The sequence below is a fragment of the Oryctolagus cuniculus genome, chromosome 3 (genome assembly GCF_051225735.1).
Source record: "Oryctolagus cuniculus isolate XC-2025 breed Fujian yellow rabbit chromosome 3, ASM5122573v1, whole genome shotgun sequence".
NCBI lineage: Eukaryota > Metazoa > Chordata > Mammalia > Lagomorpha > Leporidae > Oryctolagus > Oryctolagus cuniculus.
The window spans coordinates 72,938,684-72,957,639 of NC_142869.1; the positions used below are offsets into that span (position 1 = coordinate 72,938,684).

General features: G+C 43.3%; 1 protein-coding gene across 3 annotated transcripts in view; it reads left to right on the forward strand.

The window, feature by feature from the left end:
• The window catches only part of STK39 (serine/threonine kinase 39), a 333,872-nt gene that overhangs the window by 88,396 nt on the left and 226,520 nt on the right, over window positions 1-18,956 (forward strand). For all 3 annotated transcript variants that reach the window (XM_089328246.1, XM_051848536.3, XM_051848534.3), the window contains exons 3-5: window positions 13,899-14,007; window positions 17,159-17,300; window positions 18,362-18,417. In XM_089328246.1, the coding sequence (XP_089184372.1) occupies window positions 13,899-14,007; window positions 17,159-17,300; window positions 18,362-18,417 (307 nt within the window). The remainder of the gene's footprint in view (window positions 1-13,898; window positions 14,008-17,158; window positions 17,301-18,361; window positions 18,418-18,956) is intronic.

Here is an 18,956-nt window from a genome sequence, read left to right on the forward strand (position 1 = left end):
TCCTTTCAACTTCTAATACTGCTGGTGCTCGCACTTCTATTATTTCTGTGGGTTTGCATTTTGGCAGTGTTTGGACATCCGGTATCCCAATAATCCTTTAATTCCCTGAGTGTATATTATATACAGGTCAGTACACTGCATCATCTCATAGCCTGTGCCATGTGTTGCTAACTGGAAGCCATTGTTCTTGTAAGAAACAATGGCCCTGACATCTTTGTCTTGTGAGAGTGTTATGTCATAGAAGTCACAGTTATCAACTTTTTGCTGGCCACTGGAACAACTGCCTTCCCAGTGAAACTGTTTCATTTCCCAGCCGTATTCCCTGCCCTGTCTCCACTCTCCTTGTCCTTATGTATAGTGAGTTAAGATTTACACTTGGGTCAGACACGATGACACACAGCAGTTCTGGACAACTGGTTCTGACTGAACCTTGTTTTCTCTATGTAGTGGAGGTTATCAATAGCTTTGCCAGTGATTATCGCCAAGTTGGTTCTTGGTTTTGCTGAAGAAGAATTCAAGCGGTCATGATTTGTGTAGCCAAGTGCTAATTGTAGTGCCAGCTTTCCTCCCTGAGAATGATGGGAAAAATAGAAATGTTAGATGAGATCATAGGTTCTAAATAATGGATACTTGAAATCAAATGTGTACTGTTGAAATAAATACTGATTTATTCCTCAGAGGTAAGATTTTTCCAGATCTAATATGCGTTGATTGATTTATTTGGCAAATACGTAGTGAACTTTTGCATTGTGTGTTGGCTATAAAAACAGTGAGTTTGGGCTGTGAATGTGGGAGGACAAGGCTGTGTGTGTATTAAGAATTCATTTTGGCTTAAACAACAGTTCTGTTAGAATACTACCGAGTAAATGTTTTCCTTGACATCCCATGAATGGAGTGTGATTAAACCAGTGCTTTTCCTGTGTATCCCTGTGAATTTTCACGTGTGTTTTAGAGCCTGGCCTCTAACTATCCTGTTCTCTCTGGGTATAAAGATCGATGTGTTCTGTTTTGTCTTCCTTGCCGTCCCAACGTAGACACCTGGATAATTTCTGAGATTTCTTAGTCCCCCATTTGTTGTTAACTCCACATTTGTCAGTCCCACAGTGGTGTAATGACTAATTATAGTTAGCTGAACACCCTCTGGGAGATATTTATAGTTTGAGAGCAGAACTTCTTAACTCCATAATTATTAAACCTCGCTAGACGCCAGACGCTGAGCTAGATGTTAGGAAAACAAAGAGGGTTCCTGCTCCCTGGGGAGCCCTGAGCTAGGAACTGCATCTCTTCATTTGCGTTTTGGGGCGGTGAGATTTTTTGAGCTGGGGACATCTGCGCTCTTTCACTGTACTTCCTGGACACAGCACAGCCAATGGGGAGAGGACTGTCATTTAGTGCGCGTCTTCAGTTGAGGGAGTGCCTGCTTTCCCATGGAGCTGACAGACGCATCTGGCTGACCGTCTTATAGCCTCATGTGTGTCGGAAGATGGCCTTGAGAGTTTTTTGAAGGAGCATGGCTGCCTGGTTTGTGGTCTTCCTCCAGGGTCAGGGGTGCTCCCCTAGGGCACACTTGGCTTCCCTTAAAGTCAGTGCATAGGAGAAGGGTTAATCTGCCTTCTTGGATGGCATCTGTTTTTCCAGCCTCTATTGCAAGGTGACAAAAACATTCAGTAAATACAGCACAGTGTCCTTCCTTCTACTCACTGTCAAGTTCGCTTGTTCTGCCCTTCAGGATATCCTCATTTATCTTACCCAGGGATTGCCGAACATTTTAGTTTATCATCTTACAATACTTTCTGATTTTCAGCCTTTGGCTCTATCACTCTGAATTTTTTTTTCCTCTAATCTTGAGTTGTACTTTTACTCTTTGATATCTAGTTACAGAACACCCGGGTTCATTGTCTGATGCCTGCACATGCATCAGTGCCAATTAAAACTTCAGTTTAATTTTCAGGGGCAGATGAGGTACACTCACAGGAGAAGTCATGGCAGTGGGGTCGTGCAGAGTACGTCTTTGTTAGAAAAAAAAAAAAGGAAGAGAAAAATAGTTAAATGATTACCTTATGAATTTATGTAATGATCATTAAAATATTTCAGTTTGTGATTCATGATAGATGTGAGCAAAGTGATTTCAAAACAATGACTCCTATAGAAAAGTGACGAGTGACGAATCCTGTGATGGAGGAGCACAGAGCTCCCCAGGGCAGGTGCTGTGTCCTCTGAGGCACAGTGGCTCACCCATGACCTTGGACCAATCAGTTTCCCCTCTGGGCTTCAGGCTCCTTAATCCGTCAGTGAGGACTTAACAGAAGGGGCCCAAAGTGCTACGATTTTTTTTTTTTTTTTAATAATTCTAACAAAATCTCTTCTTAAAACACTTGAACAAAAATAACAATTACTAGCAAATCATGCACTGTAATTCAGGATAGAGTCAAGTCACTTTAGTGTTGAGATGGCACAATAAAAATCCACTGTAAATTCATGGATTCAGGTCGATAGTGGGCCATCTTTTCCCCTGGTGTACATAGTGAAGGAATTTCACAGCCATTTAGTAGCCTTGAAGGAGATTCAGACATTTGCTGTTTCCTGCCTGTATCATCGGTATTTTGCTGTACCTCGCGACTGTGTTCATAGATAGATGAAGACTTTCCTCTGAACAAAGCCACTGATGTTATTTCGCTTTCTCCTGCTGTTATTTCATTGATTGTTTCTCGTTTCTCTGTATCTGCTATTCTGCTGCCCCCTCCTCTCATCTCTTTCGTGTCCTTCTTGCTGGGAGAATGAGTTAGCTGTGATTTGTAGGTTATTTGGAGAGTAAAGATCAGGATATTTATTTGACTTAATTATCATCTGAGATCAGTAGTTCTTCCCCAACCATTACAGCACACAGGTTTCTCTCATCCTTTTTCAATTAAATTATATATGGGGGCTTCTGAATAATTCCTCTAGTCACAGATTTTCTTCTCTTCCTTTTAATTGATTGAAGTTTAAGTGGAATTAAAGAAAAAGCTTAAAACCTTGTTTGTGCTGTTTTAGCAAGTCTAAGGACTTGTATTGGACTTTTATAGATCTTGTTTGTTGGAGAAAGGCCGTACGGGTTAAAAGGCTTCCAGCTTATCCTCAAAGAGTAAGATTTTTGCAGGTTTGTTTTTGTTGTTGTTGGATCTATGAAAGTATTTTTGATTAGTTTTGAAATTAAGAATTTTCTAGTTAATAGATGAATTGTTAAGATCTGAGCTCATCAAGAAACTGCATTTGGTTGGTTGGTGTAGAATTTTATATTCCTAGGGCATAACACTAAAATGTAGGCTTACAAGAGTTTGTTTGATATAGGGGTTAGGGTGGTCACATCCCACGTTGGAGTACGGGGCTTCTCATCCCAGCTCTGCTCCTGATTCCAGCTTCGTGCCCATGTGCACTCTAGGAGGCCAGAGGTGGGAGACCTGCATTGAGTTCCAGACTCCCAGCATTGCTCTTGGCCACTGTAGGGATTTGGAAACTGGGCCAGTGAATGAAAGTTCTCTTCGTCTGTCTGCCTGCCTCTCTCTGCAGGCCTGCTTTGCCAAATCCACTACTATTTTGAACATTTCAGGTCTTGGCAATGAAGTTTTGTATTATCATCTGTCTTTTGCCACTTAGCTTTGTAATTATGTTCATATAATTTGGTTTTGTCCAAGTGTAGCCCAAATGAAGAGAGGATTACAAATGGGAAATTTGGGGATTATTTTGAAGACATTTAAACATTTTTTAAGAAAGAGTAAATGCACAAAATGCAAACTAATTTATTTTTATGTTACATTAGCATAGGAATTTATATGACTTGGTTGGAGAAAACAACTTTTATTCTTGGAACATCAAATTTAAACATTTTAAAACATTTTTAAACATTTTAGTCAGATGATTAAATATGCTAATTGAATCACTTTTAGAAATGATTTGCTAAGATGTCTAATATTTCATCCTTTTTTTCCCCAAAAAAGTAAGGAAAATCTAACATTGCAAGAGCATGTGTGTTTCTGAGTTTCTATGCTCATGGTGATATAGACCCAGGACACAGCCATTTTCAGAGTAGGAGAAAATGGGCAAGACATGCCCACGTGGGATACAACTTTTCAGTGACATCTCCCTGTCTTATGCTTCACTTTTGTCTTCCTCATAGACTTCTGGGAAGTGTTGCTTGGGTTGAGACAAATGATGTTTTAACCCTTTCGTGTGTTATCTTCTTCGTGTCTTGGTTTGGTTTTTCCACAGTGGGTGAAGCTGCGGCTGAGAAAGGTTGGAGGAGGGTAGGAGAATTCCCTCCCATCTTGCACCAGGGTTGTTCCCCAGCAGAGCCCACAACAGCACAATGTTCCCTCCCATTTTGCAGCAGGGTTGTTCCCCAGCAGAGCCCACGACAGCATAGTGTTCCTTCCCATTTTGCAGCAGGGTTGTTCCCCGGCAGAGCCCACGACAGCACAGTGTTCCCAGACACAGCACAGGGGACACACCCGAAGAAAAATGCACCTTTTACCTCCTGTTCCTTCTCCTTTGTCCATGAGGCCAGATACAGGGGTAGTGTCAAGAGCTGGCTTCAAAGCTTTCAGTTGTACAAATTGGCTGACAAGAAAGCATATTTGTGTTTTTCTTAAAATTTATTATTTCGTCACTTTTTTTTTTTTTGAGAGAGGGAGACACACACACACACACACACACAGATACACAGATACACAGAGGGAGAGGGGGAGAGAGAGAGAGAGGGAGTGGGGGAGAGAGAGAGAGAGAGAGAGCGTGCCCATTTGCTGGTTCATTCCCAAATACCTGCAACAAGCAGGACTGGAGCAGGTCTCAGTCAGGAGCCAGGAGCTCAGTTTGAGTCTTACACAATGGTGGCAGACAGGCAGCCATGCACTTGGACCATCACTGCTGCCTCCTTGGATGCACATTACCAAGAGGCTGGAATTGGGAGTGGAGCCAGGACTCCAACCCAGGCTCTCTGATATGGGATCCAGGTGTCCCAACAGGCAGCTTAACCACTAGGCAAATGGCTGCTCTTGTTTGTGTGTTTAATGATGTCTCGGACTCGACTTTTTCAATTACATTCAATCACAGACAATTAAAGGATCAAAAAACAGTTGTTTGTAGCGGAATCTGATTCTGCTGCTAGAATGGTGGCTTCAGAGTTTCAGAATCCGTAAGCTCCTGATACCTACTTGTATAAGATATGTGCGTGTGTATACATCTGTATGTGTGTATGTACTTACATAAGAATATTGTTTGTTGATGAGTGTCTTTTTTTAATTTCTAAAGATTTATTTATTTGAAAGGCAGAGAGACAGAGACAGAGAGAGAGAGAGATCCCCTATCTGCTAGTTCACTCCCCAAATGACAGCAACAGCCAGGGCTGGGCCAGGCAAAAACCAGGGCCCAGGAGCTTCTTCCAGGTCTCCCATGTGGGTGCAGGGGCCCAAGCACTTGGGCCATCTTCTGCTGCTTTTCCCAGATGCATTAGATCAGAGCACCGGGACTCAAACTGGTGACCATTTGGGATAGAATGTCTGCACTGCAGGCGGAAGCTTAACTTTCTATAGCGCAGTGCCAGCCCTTGTATGTCTTTTTTTTTTTTTTTTTTAAGAGAAGCATTTTATTACTTTTTTCATTTTATTTGAAAAGCAGAAAGACTGACAGGGGAGGTAGGTAGAGTCAGAAAGACATCTTCCATCTGCTGATTCACTCCCCAAATGCCTGTCACAACCAGGTCTGGGCAGAGCTGAAGCCAGGAGCCCAGAACTCAATCCAGGTCTGAAGTACTTGTGTGTCAGGGCCCCAAGTGCCTGAGGCATCCCCCGGTGCCTCCCAGGGTATGCATTATTAGGAAGCTGGAATCGGAGGCCGACATAGGACTTGAAACTAGGTCCTGCGCTATGGGATGTAAATGATATCTTAACCACTGTGCCAAATGTGCTCCCCTTCTGATGAATGTCTTTAGCCAGTTCTGAAGGAAAATGGCTCTTCCTCCTTGAGTTTTCTTAACATATTCTAATATCACTGTTTTGTTATCTGTTTTGCTCCTCTCTCTCTCTCTCTCTCTCTCTCTCTCTCTTTTTTTTTTTTTTTTTTTTTTTTTTTTTTTGTGGAAAATGACTATACTACCGGCTTCTACATTTCCAAGCAAAATTCTTTAGTGCTTTTTAGACAGTTTTTGCAGAGGCTCAATTTGATGACATCATAACCGAGCAAGACGGCCTAGGAGGCACATCCTGTTGTGTCAGCAAGACGGTGTTTGTTCACCCTTGAAGAGTCCCCTGCTGCTTTGGAGGATTTCCCACGCCTCCACCTGCCAGGACACACCACGCTTTCACTTCTGCTCCTTCTAGTTTTAAATACGGCTGTCCCTGGGCATCCACTGGAGATTGGTTCCAGGACTCCCTGTGGATACTGAAATCTGTGCATGCCCAAATCCCTTATATAAAATGACATGATGTTTGCCCGTGAACATCTTACCATATATTTATAATACTTAATACAATGTCAAGGGCTAGGTTGATTGTGGTTTTACCATGTTGTTTCAGGGAATAATGACAATGGAAAAAAGTCAGTACATGTTTAGTGCAGAGTCAGTTGTTTTGAGCATTTTCCATCCTTGGTTTGTTGAATCCATTGGTGCCAAAGCTGAGGATATAAAGTGTGGACTGTCCGTGGCTACAAACACTACTTAAGGTTGTTATAGAATTTAGGCTTTCCTCTTCCTTATTTTTTTAATGTTTCCCTTTATGCAGATTATCTGGAAATTTCCTATTTCTAATCTTGCCTTCAGTTGGACTATACTTGAATAAATTTAGATATCAAATCACATGAAGATAATTACAAAGCTAAGTGACAAGGGACATTTTTTGAATCCTTTATAAATGATACCGGATAGAGTATGTGACTTTTCATTCTTTCTTGAATACGTTTTCCTCTGTTGGTACTTTTCCTCTGAAAGAGGCAGGAGTTTGCTACATTAATGATGTTTCATTTCTATTTTTGTAATTAGCAAAAATCTCATAGTGGTATTTTTTCATGATTGAAAATCACAGTCCAGAAAAGTCTATCGCTCTTACTAGAGCTTTGTTAATCTTTTTTTTTTCCATTTCTTGGCTGACATTTGAAACTGCTGAAGTTTGTTTTCTTATTTTTAAAAATGCAGCTACTTCCAGTATTTGGTTATTTATGAATATTGATTAGGTTACCCTTTATAATGTTGCCGATGCTACAGAACTGAACTGAAGAATGATTTTTCCCAAAATGTTTTTGTTTGATGTGGTTATCCCTGTAACATTGAAAGAGTTCTTTAAATGCTTTGAGGGTACTACACACATCTTGTCTTGCTTTTGGAAATGCGTGTTTCATTTGATAGTATTTATCAGTAGTGTGTGTATGTGTCCTTTTTAGATTATGTTGCACTGTGGGAATGTGTCCAGAACCTAAGTATTTCTCCCTGTTTCATGGGAAGAAAAATGCATCTGAGTGCTTAGCTTGAAAGCAGTGGTTCTCAGCCTTAGCTGCACATACTGGAGCTTCTGAAAATATTCTTCCCCTGGTTGGATCAGCTTCCCCCAGGCTGGGACAGAGGTATTGTTTTTTTTTTTTTTTTAAGCTCCCCACTGATTTCAGTGTGCAACCAAGGTGGAGATCCACTGCTCTCGTATAAAGCTAGAAAGCGGGTGGCCACTATGTAACTACCCACGATGTTGGAGCATCAGTAGGTTTGATTTCCAATACCTCAAGGCCAAGCAGGGTATTTTGCCACCATTAGCAGATGAAGAAGAATGCATTTAGTATTTACAGGAGGTGTGAAGATATGCTAATTTAGTTAAGTGCAATTTAATATTACAAATTGAAAACTCCACTTAAACTTTTCCCTTCCAGTTACAAAATCTCTTTCCTCTTAGTGCTCTGTGATTCTCATGATCTCAGTGATAAGACTACCCAGGCTTTAACTGTGTCCTCTGTCTCCCATCTTCACACTTGTACTACATCTCTTTGTTTTTGTAGTCTTCATGTAAATATGCATATAGTTAGACTTTTTATTCCAAAAGAGTTTGAGCCAGTTTGCCAGGAGACAGGAACAAGGAAAAGATGTTCTGAATTAAATAGAGGGTGAGGCACGTAGGGAAAACATGTATGGGAACAACATTGAGCAGAGGGTGAAGGTAAAATGTCACGCTCTATGTTGCAGGAAACTCCTGGAGCCAGCAGGACCTGTGAGTCCTGTGACACTGCTGCTGCTCAGGTCTGTCCTCTGTGCCTTTGGGGCTCAGCTGGAACCTTGGGACATTTAAGATCAGTGATCCATGTGGGGGTGCTCATGTACGAAGAAGGGACAGAGACACTGAGGGGAGCAGAAAACATGACCTTTCAGTATGGGTGTTACAGCCCAGGTGGCCCTTAGGCAGTTCTGTAGATTTCGTTTTGTTTGTTTCACAGTGATCCTGTGTGGATGGTGGTATTGGTCTTGTTTTACAGAGAGGGAATCTGAAGCTCAAGGATGCTGGATAGAGGGGGCCATTTAGCCCAGCAGGGATACCCACATCCCATCCACATGGGGAGGGGTGGTGCCTGGATGATCCTCAACTCCATCTTCTGAGTCCAGCTGTCTGCTAGTGAAGCCCCTGGGAGGAAGTGGTGATGGCTTAAGTAGTTACCCTCCGGTCCCCATCCCCAACCCCACCCCAACATGAGAGACCTTGATTGAGTTCCTATTGGCTTTACCTGGGCCCAGCCTTGACTACTGCAGGCATTTGGCAGTGTGGGTGGTGATAACCGGGGAATGGGAGCTGTCTCTTCTTTTTTTCTGATTATCTGCGTCTCTGTGAACCAAACCAAACCAAACCAAACCAAAGATGCTGAGCAGCTTGGCTGCTTGATGAAGCCAGTAGATGGCAGGGCCAAGCTTCGCGGCCAGCTGTGACAGAGTGTGGCCCTGGAGGCCATATCCTTCCTCCCTGCCCTCAATGTGGTTTATAGGAAAAACAATTTTTTGAGGAGGAGGGGACAAAGCCTTTGTAGCAATGTAAGAAAATGTCATAAATACTCAATCATAGTTTTGTTTTTGCAGTTTTTCAGGTTTCTCTTTTTAGGCAGCTTTTTCCCTCTCAATGCTTCCTGTTTCAGGGTGGGATACTTGCGTGTGTTTTATTTGCTACCAAACCTTCTGTGTCCACACAGGGCGCCTGGGGTGGCTGTGGTGTGGCAGGTGTTGCAGAGGGAGGGGCAGCTATGTGGGTGTTCTTTCTGGATCTGTCTCCCTTGACCCAGCTCTGGCTCTGCGCAGAGCCTCTCTTTTACAGCTGGATCAGGCGTTTGACCTGCATCCTAATTTGGGGTGGTTTTCTCACTCTAGTGAAATCTCACTGGTGATGCTTTTCAGATGAAGCCGACGAATGCAGAAAATTCAGGACCATGCTGTGGGTTGGTTTTCACTGGAGGACAGTGTCTTGCTCTCTTTTTTTTTTTTTTTTTTTAAGATTTATTTATTTATTTGTAAGAGTTACGGAGGTTGGGGGGAGGTCTTCCATCTGCTGGTTTACTCCCCAACTGGCTGCAATGGCTGGAGCTGTGCGGATCCGAAGCCAGGAACCAGGAGCTTCTTCCGGGTCTCCCATACAGGTGCAGATGCCCAAGGACTTGAGCCATCTTCTACTGCTTTCCCAGACCATAGCAGAGAGCTGGATCAGAAGTAGAGCAGCCGGGACCTGAACTGGCGCCCATATGGGAAGCGAGCACTGCAGCACTGGCCCCAGGGCAGCCTGCTCTTAACTTTACTAGATTTCCAAAGGAAGCCTTGCCTGTGTTTCTGGCAAATGTGTTGCTTGCATTTCAGTGTTCTGTGATTTTTTTTCCAACGTTGACTCCATGTTTCCTATCCCGGTGAAAACCCTTTCCTGTCCTCCTGAGCTTCAAACCAGTGTAATACTCTGTCCCCCATATTTCCAGCCTTGCTCCCCGCCTGCTCCTCAGGCCAGACTCCCGGCCTCACCCCTGAGCCTGTCCTGTGCCGCCCTTTGCCTCCGCCACCTTCCAGCAGCTCTGCCCCTTCCTCTGCCTCCCCTCTCCCCTGGCGTCCCGCTGCCTGCCGCCAGAGCTGCTTTGCCACTCACAAGTTGAGTCCAGACTGCAGGGCAGCTCAGCACCTGGGAGTCTGTTAGGAATGCAGAACTTCAGTGTCGCCCAGGGGGATGGGTGAGCACTTTCCAGTGCAGGGAGTTCTGCCCCGATCAAGCTGCTGTCGTGGAATATGACCCCTCAGGTGACCAGAGTGCTGGAACCCCCTTGTTCTATAAGAAGTTTTGGACTAAATATTTTTGTCATATCGATTTTCTCATCCTTGGGGCAATACTTTGGCTACATCTAGGGGTAGGAACAAATGAATCTGTTTGGGGAGAACTCTCCTTGCCTAGCCATATGAATGAAGTGAGGGTGTTGGGAAAAGCTGGTCTCATGTAATTGAGAGACTGTTGCCAAGGAATGACGCAAACAGCAACCATCATCACTGTTTGGAAAAGAAATTGGGCCAGGGGGCACAGTTTTGTAGAAAGACTATTTCATTCAAGAAGTATTTATGTTTTTGGGGATGGGTGTTTGGCCAAGTGATTAAACTACTGGTTGGGACACCTTCACCCCAGGTCCGAGTGCTGGGGTTTAATACCTGGCATCAGCTCCTGACTCCAGCTTCCTGCTGATTCAGACCCTGGGAGGGGGGCGGGTCATAGACCAAATATTTGGTTCCCTGCCACCCACAGGGAGACATGGCTTGAGCTCCTGGCTTCCCTGAACCCTCATTGTTGTGGGCATTTGAAGAGTGAACCATAGGATGGGCGCTCTTCTGTTGGTCTTTTTGCCCCTTTCTCTCTCTGTTTCTCAAGTAAATGAAAATTTATATAAGAAGAAATATTTATAGTTTTCAAATTTTTGCTTTCTGATGTTCCCCTAGAAGATAATTAAAGACATCCAGAGACCCCTTCTTTCATTCTTTTATTTTTTAAAGATATATTTATTATTTATTTGAAAGAGAGAGAGAGAGAGAGAGAGAGAGATGGATAGATAGATAGATAGATAGATATCTATCTTCTGTCTGCTGGTTCATTCCCTAAATGGCTGCAACACTCAGAGCTGGGCCAGGCTGGAGGCAGGAACCAGAAGCTTATTAAAACTGATCTCCCATGTGGGTGCAGGATCCTTGGGCCATCTTCTGCTGCTTTCCCAGGCACATTAGCAGGGAGCTGGATCAGAAGTGGATAAGAAGTGGAGCATCCAGGACACGAAACAGCACCCACAAGAAGTGCCAGTGTTGCAGGCAGCAGCTTTACCTGCAGTGCCACAATGCTGACCCTTATTTCTGTTTTCTAATAAATACACACTACAGATTATGGAGGTTTAGAGATAGCACAGTTCATATCCATGGTACAGTGACACATGTTTTCCTTTACTGTGAGTTTTGCCGTGTCCTTAAGCAGTAGAGGTTTAGGAAAAGGTTGTGCAGTAAAAAGGGTGGTTTAGGAATGGGGGGGTACTGACTGACCCCCTGGTCAGCTGGTTAAGAGGGACAACAGAGGGGCATGGAAGAATGTGAGGGTATGGATACTTAGGGCAATACAGAGCCACATACAGGCTTCTCACCCCTTCTTTTTCTTTTTGCTGCTTTTGTGATAGTGTTGGTAGGAGCAGTATCTGACATGACTCCTCCTTTTTGTTAGAATGTGGTAAGTTAGTTATAGGTTATTCAAAAGAGTTGTATATGCACACACACACACACACACACACAGAGTTTTCTCACTGCATTGTCATAGAGCCCAACACTCTGGTGAGGTAGGAAGTGATACTAGCCATCTAAGTGCAAAAGACTAAAAACTGTGTTTTCCCAGACCCTACCCCTAGGTTGCTTCCATGCAAAGGAATTTCCTGCCCAATGAGTCTTGGCTGATTATTGTGCACTTTGACTAATGATTTGGAAGTTTGGAGTTAGGAGGCCTTCATTCACACTGAATGTAAAGTGGAGGTGACTTGGAGCTCACCTCACTCAGGAGACATTGTTCTCTTGCTGTGCACACGGGGAGCATGCGTGGAGACTAGACCCTGCCCACCGCTGCTGGCTTTCACGGAGCAGGGGCAGGTGACTCGACGCAGGAAGGGCCTGGGCTGCGGTCCAGTTCTGCAGAAGCTTCTCATGGTGTCGGCCCTAATGCTGGAAACACATGGAGACGGGTCCTCGGGTTTCAGATCTTGCTCATGTGGCAGAAGTTGTTGAATTAAAAAAGTGTCAGATCTAGAAACATCCAAAAATGGATAAAGGGAATGGAGATGGGAAAGTGTTGGGTATCTTACAAAAAGAAAACAAGAACTACTGAATTTCTTAGGAGTTTGTGTTTGGTGAAAAACATTTTAAATGAACATATGTTGGCCAGGTTATTTGATATAGAATCTTCCTGGTAATTTGAGGGTAGGTAGGGCTGGATATGCAAAGATAGCAGTCCAAATTGGAGTAATTAGGTAACTTTGAGTTAATGCAGAGTGAACTAGAAGTTCATAATTATTGAAAATAGTTATGGGCTGCATAAATACACTTTTCTTTCATCATAAATGCACAATAGCATGAGTGATTTTCTTTGATACCTAGGTTATTCTTATGATTTTTTAACAGCACGTTGCCGGTCTGGTGCCTTTGAAGGCTAACTCTGGAGTGAAGCTTTATGGGAGTTGTCTGGCAATACTTTAAAACAATAAAACCAAAATCAATTTGATCTTGAGTATTGCAAAAAAAATGGTTTATTGAAGATTTCCATTTGTTTTGTTTCGAAGCTTTGTTGTTTTACCTGCTTATGTAAAATTTTTTTTCTTTATAGCAGTATTTCCAAAATGGGATCCACAAACTATATTTTGTTAATATGTGTTAAATTACGACCACTTATTTACTGCATGGTTTCTTGAGGCCTTTGACAGCTTAACATTCCTGCTGATTCCTTTCCAGTGAGATTCAGTATCTCATGTTTACCAAGTTTATTTTACTTTCCTGACCCTCTCCCTGCTTGTTAAAAAAAAAATTTACTTATTTGAAAGGAGGAACGGGGGCAGAAAGAAAGAAAGGAAGAAAGAACAGAGAGAGAGAGATCTGCCGTCTGCTGCTTCACTTCCCAAATACATGCGACAGACAGGGCTGGGCCAGACAGGAGCTGAGAGCCAGAAACTCAATCTGGGACTCCCATGGGTGCGAGGACCCAGCTACTTGAACTGTCACCTGCTGCCTCCCAGGGTGACTTTCAGCTGGAAGCTGGCATCAGAAGCAGATCTGGGACTCGAACTCAGGCACTGCAGTGTAGGGTATAGGTATTCCAAGTGGTATCTTGACTGCTACACTGATTGCCTGCTGTCTCCCTTTCAACCCTTTTTGATGGAGTATCTACCATAGAATACAGTTTGGAAAGTGATGCTCTTAGCAGTTTCCTATATATTAACTCACTTCTCATCACAGCAGTCCTGAGGAACAGAAAGATTTGTTGTTCCCTGTTGCATGAGGGTGGAGCTGAGTCCCTTGTGAGTTTAGACTGGCACAGGGACCCAGGTCTCCTCATGACACACCGACTTGGCCCCGTGTGGCCTGGCTCTCTGCTGGCAGAGAGGGCAAAGATCTGGGGGATGGGTTGGCCTCAGGTTCCTCTGCCCTGTGGTGGACCCAGGGACTCTGATTGGAGCAGTCCGGAGCACTTTCTGATTGGAGTCAGCTGAAAACAAGGGTGAGGGCATCAGCCCTGTGTAACTGCTTTGCAGTAATGGCTCAGGCTGCTCCCCAGGTCTGCCTTGGAGTCGCATGGATAGCAGGTATCCCATTATGTTTCACCAGTTTCCACCCCTCGGTACTATGTCACATTTTGCTTTTCTTGTAGAAAGAAATCCAAGCCATGAGTCAGTGCAGCCATCCCAACGTAGTGACCTATTACACCTCTTTTGTGGTGAAGGATGAACTTTGGCTGGTCATGAAATTGCTAAGTGGAGGTAAGTGGGCTTCATTAACGTTTGCTGCTTTTCTTCTCGCCTGTCCCCTCCCTTTCTTTCAATTTGTTGGTGATGGTGTATCTAATAAGACTTGAGACTGGATCCCCTCACTTCTGGGCTTACCACTGCCACGGAATAAAGGCCAGCTTTCTTAGCATTGATGCTCATTAAGCCTTTCATCATTTGGCTTAATTTCCCAGAATATCCATGTCCCCTTTTCCATGTATTCAGTGTCCCACCGTTCAAGGTGCAGCTGATGGCCTTGCCTGTGCTCTGCCCGACCTTAGATGCCCCTCCTCCCTTTCCACAGTTCAAGCCCTGAGAAGTCTCATGCCCTCTGTAGCCACTGCTTCCTCTCTTCAGAAATGGTGCTGAGCGTTCCTCTTTCAACCCTTTCTTTTTAATGTGACTCAAGTCTTTAACACACTGCACTCTACTGAATTATTATTTCAGTGCTACTTCTGAGAGGTTCCTGTGATGATGGAGATGGGCTGCAGCTGTGCTGTCCACTTCCCACTAGTGACACACAACTCTTGAGCACGGGAAATGTGGCTGGTGTGACTGATAGACTGAGCTTCCACTAAGTTTTAACTGACTGACTTTTAAATCACCTCATGTAGTTAGAGACGGCGGTATCGGACAGTAGAGATTTGGGTAGTGGATCTTCTGGAAAAAGAACCGTCTGATGTACTTCAAATTCATTGAACCTGGCATTCAGTCAATACTCAGTAAATGTTACTGCAACTGACATGGAGAGAAACGCATGCTAAATTGTGTTTGGACCAGAAGTAGTACTGTTTTCATCCTGTGGTTGCATTTCTACAGCATTTAAAAATTTTTAGAAAAGATTCATCTATTTGAAAGGCAGAGAAAGAGAAAGAGAAGAAAGAGAGAGAATTCTTTCTGTCTGCTGGTTCATTCCCCAAATGCCCACATCAGCCTGGGCTGGGCCAGGCTGAAGCCAGGTGCCTGGAACTCCACTGTGGTCTGTCACTTGGGTGGCAGGGGCCCAAGCACTTGAGCCATCCTCTGATAACTCCTGGGATGCATTAGCAGAAAGCTGGATTAGAAGTGGAGGTGCTGGAACACAAACTGATATGCTGATATGAGATGTGGGCATCCCAGCTGGTGACTTAGCCAGCTGTACGTACCACCCACTTCATTTTACAGACCTGAACGTCTAAGCGTAGAAAGCCCTTGTGGCTTCCTCAGCATATCTCTTCATCTTGTGTGTCTCTTTCCTGGGCATCTCTCCCAGGATATAGATCTGAGAGCTCATAGAGGGTTTAGGGGCAGAGAAAGGACAAGGCCAAAGCTGGGCTCGTGGGATTTGTATGACTTAGCCCATTCTCATCTTCAGACCCAGTTCTAGCTAAGGCTAAATACAGAAGACCAACTCTATACTAAGTAAAGATTTCAACAGTTTGCACCCACACAGACACACAAAGTATAAAGTACTGTTCAAAGACAAGTTTTACTGTTAATTTTCATAGTACAACTCATTAAGGACAGAGGTCCTACATGTTATTTATTTATTCATTTAAGAAACTCTCCTTGGTCACGCAGGGCCAGAAAATGAGATGAGAGCAGCATTGTAACTGGCTTGAGTCAGCTGGCGTCAGTCTTAGCAGGGTGCTAGGGGAGAACTTAGTTCTGTTCCCAGTCTTCCTCAATCCTATTGAACTTTGTTTTCCTGAGTGCCTGCATAGTTTTTTTGTTTGTTTGTTTGTTTTTAATTTATTTGACAGGTAGAGTTACAGAAAGTGAGAGACATAGGTTTTAATTAAGTAGAAAAGAAACAGAAAAGAAAGAGAAAAGCTGCTGGAGCTGGCTGCAGAGCTGAGCGTTGACTGCCTCTGTGCTCCCTGGAGGTCGGTCCTGCTCTGCTCCCAGGATCGTCCTAACCCATTCCCTTCTGAGCGCTTCCACCAGGGCAGAGAGTCCCACATGCGCTGTGCAAGCTGAAGGTGTTGGCTCAGTCCACCTTTGGCTTTTAGAAACTTGAGACTGGTCACCTCTTTTCTGAGGACCTGAGATAAAACTCCTAGTCTTTTTACAGGAGTCTGATTTAGGCCTCCTGAGCTTTGGGAGGAGGAGTGGGCTGAGCGGGTCTGCACAGGTAAGGGAGACAAGGGCAGATGCTGCTTGCTCTCTTTCCAGCAGGCCAGAGATGCATGCATGCCGCATGTGCTATTATCCTTATACAATAAAAATAAAAGGTGGCCTTGAATTACCATTTTTTTCTAAATGACCCAAACATCCAAGAGTCACCAGATACGCAGATTTTTTTCTCTCCCAGGAGACTAAAATCTGTTTGTTTTCCTTTATAATATTTTATTACATCGAATCTCTTAATGATTGAGTCTTATGCAGTAATATCTGATGGGGAAACAGAATCCACTTAGCTAATCCCAGAGAGCCTAGAGCAAAATTCAGGTCTTGAGGTGAGCCGTTTGTTAACTCTTCAGAAATGTGGAGCCCTCAGGTAACTTGGCTTTCTAAAATGACCCGGAGGTTTGGGATATTAATTAACGTGTGTTGAAACTTGAATTCTCAGTGCCAAGGATACTAATCTACGTGTGGTAAGAAAGTACGGGTTACTTATTCCCTTATTATAATGTCAGTTCGTCAGGCAGCAGGTAAGTGATATAACGATTGGTGGAGTCACAGAACAGAGTCTCCTGGTTCTGGCAGAGCTCTGGTGGCAGCATACTCATCCCCCAGCCGCGTCTGCCCTGTTGGGAAGGCGCTGAAGGCCCTCCACCCAGTAACTCACTGCTCTCTTCTCTCCTGGCCTGCCATTCCTTTCTTTGTCACTTCACACTTCTTGAACCCCCTTTGGAATGTGTACCCACCCAATTGCATGTCCAGGAAACGGCCCTGACCAGTCTTCTGCCTCCCCACCCACAGTCCTTCCCGTGAAGCTGACACCAGAAGTGTTCTCACAAACTTGGATTTTGTGTTGCTGTGTGTGGGGCTGCCATTCAGTTGCTAGTATGCCTTGGGAATGTTTGCATTAAATAAATAAGCAAAAAAATTGTATTTTGAGGTTGCTGTTTAATTTTGTTAATAGTAGAGGAAGCCCTGTTCTTAAAGGTTAAGGAAGGGGCTTATGAAATCACCTGCTCAGCTCTTCTGTTTGCCCACTTAGGTTCCATGTTGGATATCATAAAATACATTGTCAACCGAGGAGAGCACAAGAACGGTGTTCTGGAAGAGGCCATCATAGCAACAATTCTTAAAGAGGTCTTGGAAGGCTTAGACTATCTACACAGAAACGGTCAGATTCACAGGTATGGTCTCTGCAGAGATGGTTCAGGTCTGCTGTTTGGATCTAGCCCTACTTTGTAAAGCATTTTGGGGGAACCCATGTTGCAGGTGCGGGTCCGCATTACTTCCAACTTAGGATAAATATATGTGAAAAAATACTTACAGAGAAATGAGAAAACATGTGGATGGAATTAGGTTGACATCATAGGGATTAGTTTATCTGTTTTCACTGAAATAAGAACAGAATATAAGAAGTGCTGAATGTACTCATTAAAAAATCACTTGACAGAAGTATTCCTAAAGTGTACTCAGTTGAATATGATACTGTCTCTGACTTTCAAATACAGGTCAGACTGTTCCGAACATTAATTTGTTAATTATTTTTGACATGGTGGTTAGAGGGAAGGAGAAGATACCGTTTTCATCTCCTTTTGTGGTGTAAAATACTAATTCTTTAAATAACCAAACAGCATAGAATGTGAGCGCCCGGTCTTTCTAGTGGGTTAGTGGTACTTGAGTTGTTAGGCATTCTATCATGTATACATCCATTTACCAGTAATATTGACAATGTAATTTTACTCCTTTGAGTTATAAGTGAGCTTTATATTTGATGGTATCTACTATAGTTTTCTTTTATGTTTTTAAAGACTTTTTTATTGATTGTTTGGAAAGGTAGTGTCAGGGAGAGAGGGGAATGGGTAGAAGAGAAGAGGGAAGAGAGATATCTTTCATCTGCTGGTTCATTCCCCAAATGGCTGAAAAACCCAGGTCTGGGCTTGCTGAAGCCAAAACCTGGAACTCCCTCCTGGTCTCCTAAGGTGCATTAGTAGGACCTGGATTAGAGGTGGAGCAGTCAGGACTCAAACTGGCTCTCCTATATTTTTCAATAATTAGGAAAAAATACTGCTTAAGAAATCTAACATATTTAACAGTTACCTTTGTAAGTTTTAACATCAGTGATGTAATTTCAGTGTTTGTGAAATAAAAATTACGTCAAACAGTGGCATTTTGATTTTTAAAGCATTCCTAAGTGCATCAGTGCAATATAATGCCACAACTCAGTTTCCCATTGTTTTTCTAACAGAGACTTGAAAGCTGGCAACATTCTTCTGGGTGAAGATGGCTCCGTACAAATAGCAGGTAAAGCTGAGAAAGATAAAAATCCTTTGCTTGTTTACAAGAGCGAACAGTTTTAGGAAACATCGAATCATTCCTATGAATAAATGCATGTAATCTCTTTTAAGAATGTATCTGGGCTGCCCTGTTTTGTAGCACATGAATTTAAAAAATGTTCGGGTGCAAAGCCTAACATGGTTTCTTAGTGTTTTGATAAATCTTCCTTAGATCTACGTGTAAATAATGCTATTTTAGTACAGAGTGTTGCAGCAAACAGTTTTACTTCCAATTTTATGATGTTTTTGACCTTTCAGGTTGAATAGTGGTGATAGTTACAATAATAACTGCAAAAAATACTTTTTGGAAAAGGGTTTTTGATGAGTTTGAAAGCTGAAAGGGTTGCATACATTACTCAGAAAATCCTTGGTTTCTGTGAACTCTGAAGATCATATTTTGTTCTGAAGTCTGACCTAACAGGGCTGTTGTTGACAGTTGTCTGGTGGGGGATGCAGGGAGTGTCTTGATTGAATACCTCAGATGGTCTCCTGCCAGGCTCAGAGTCT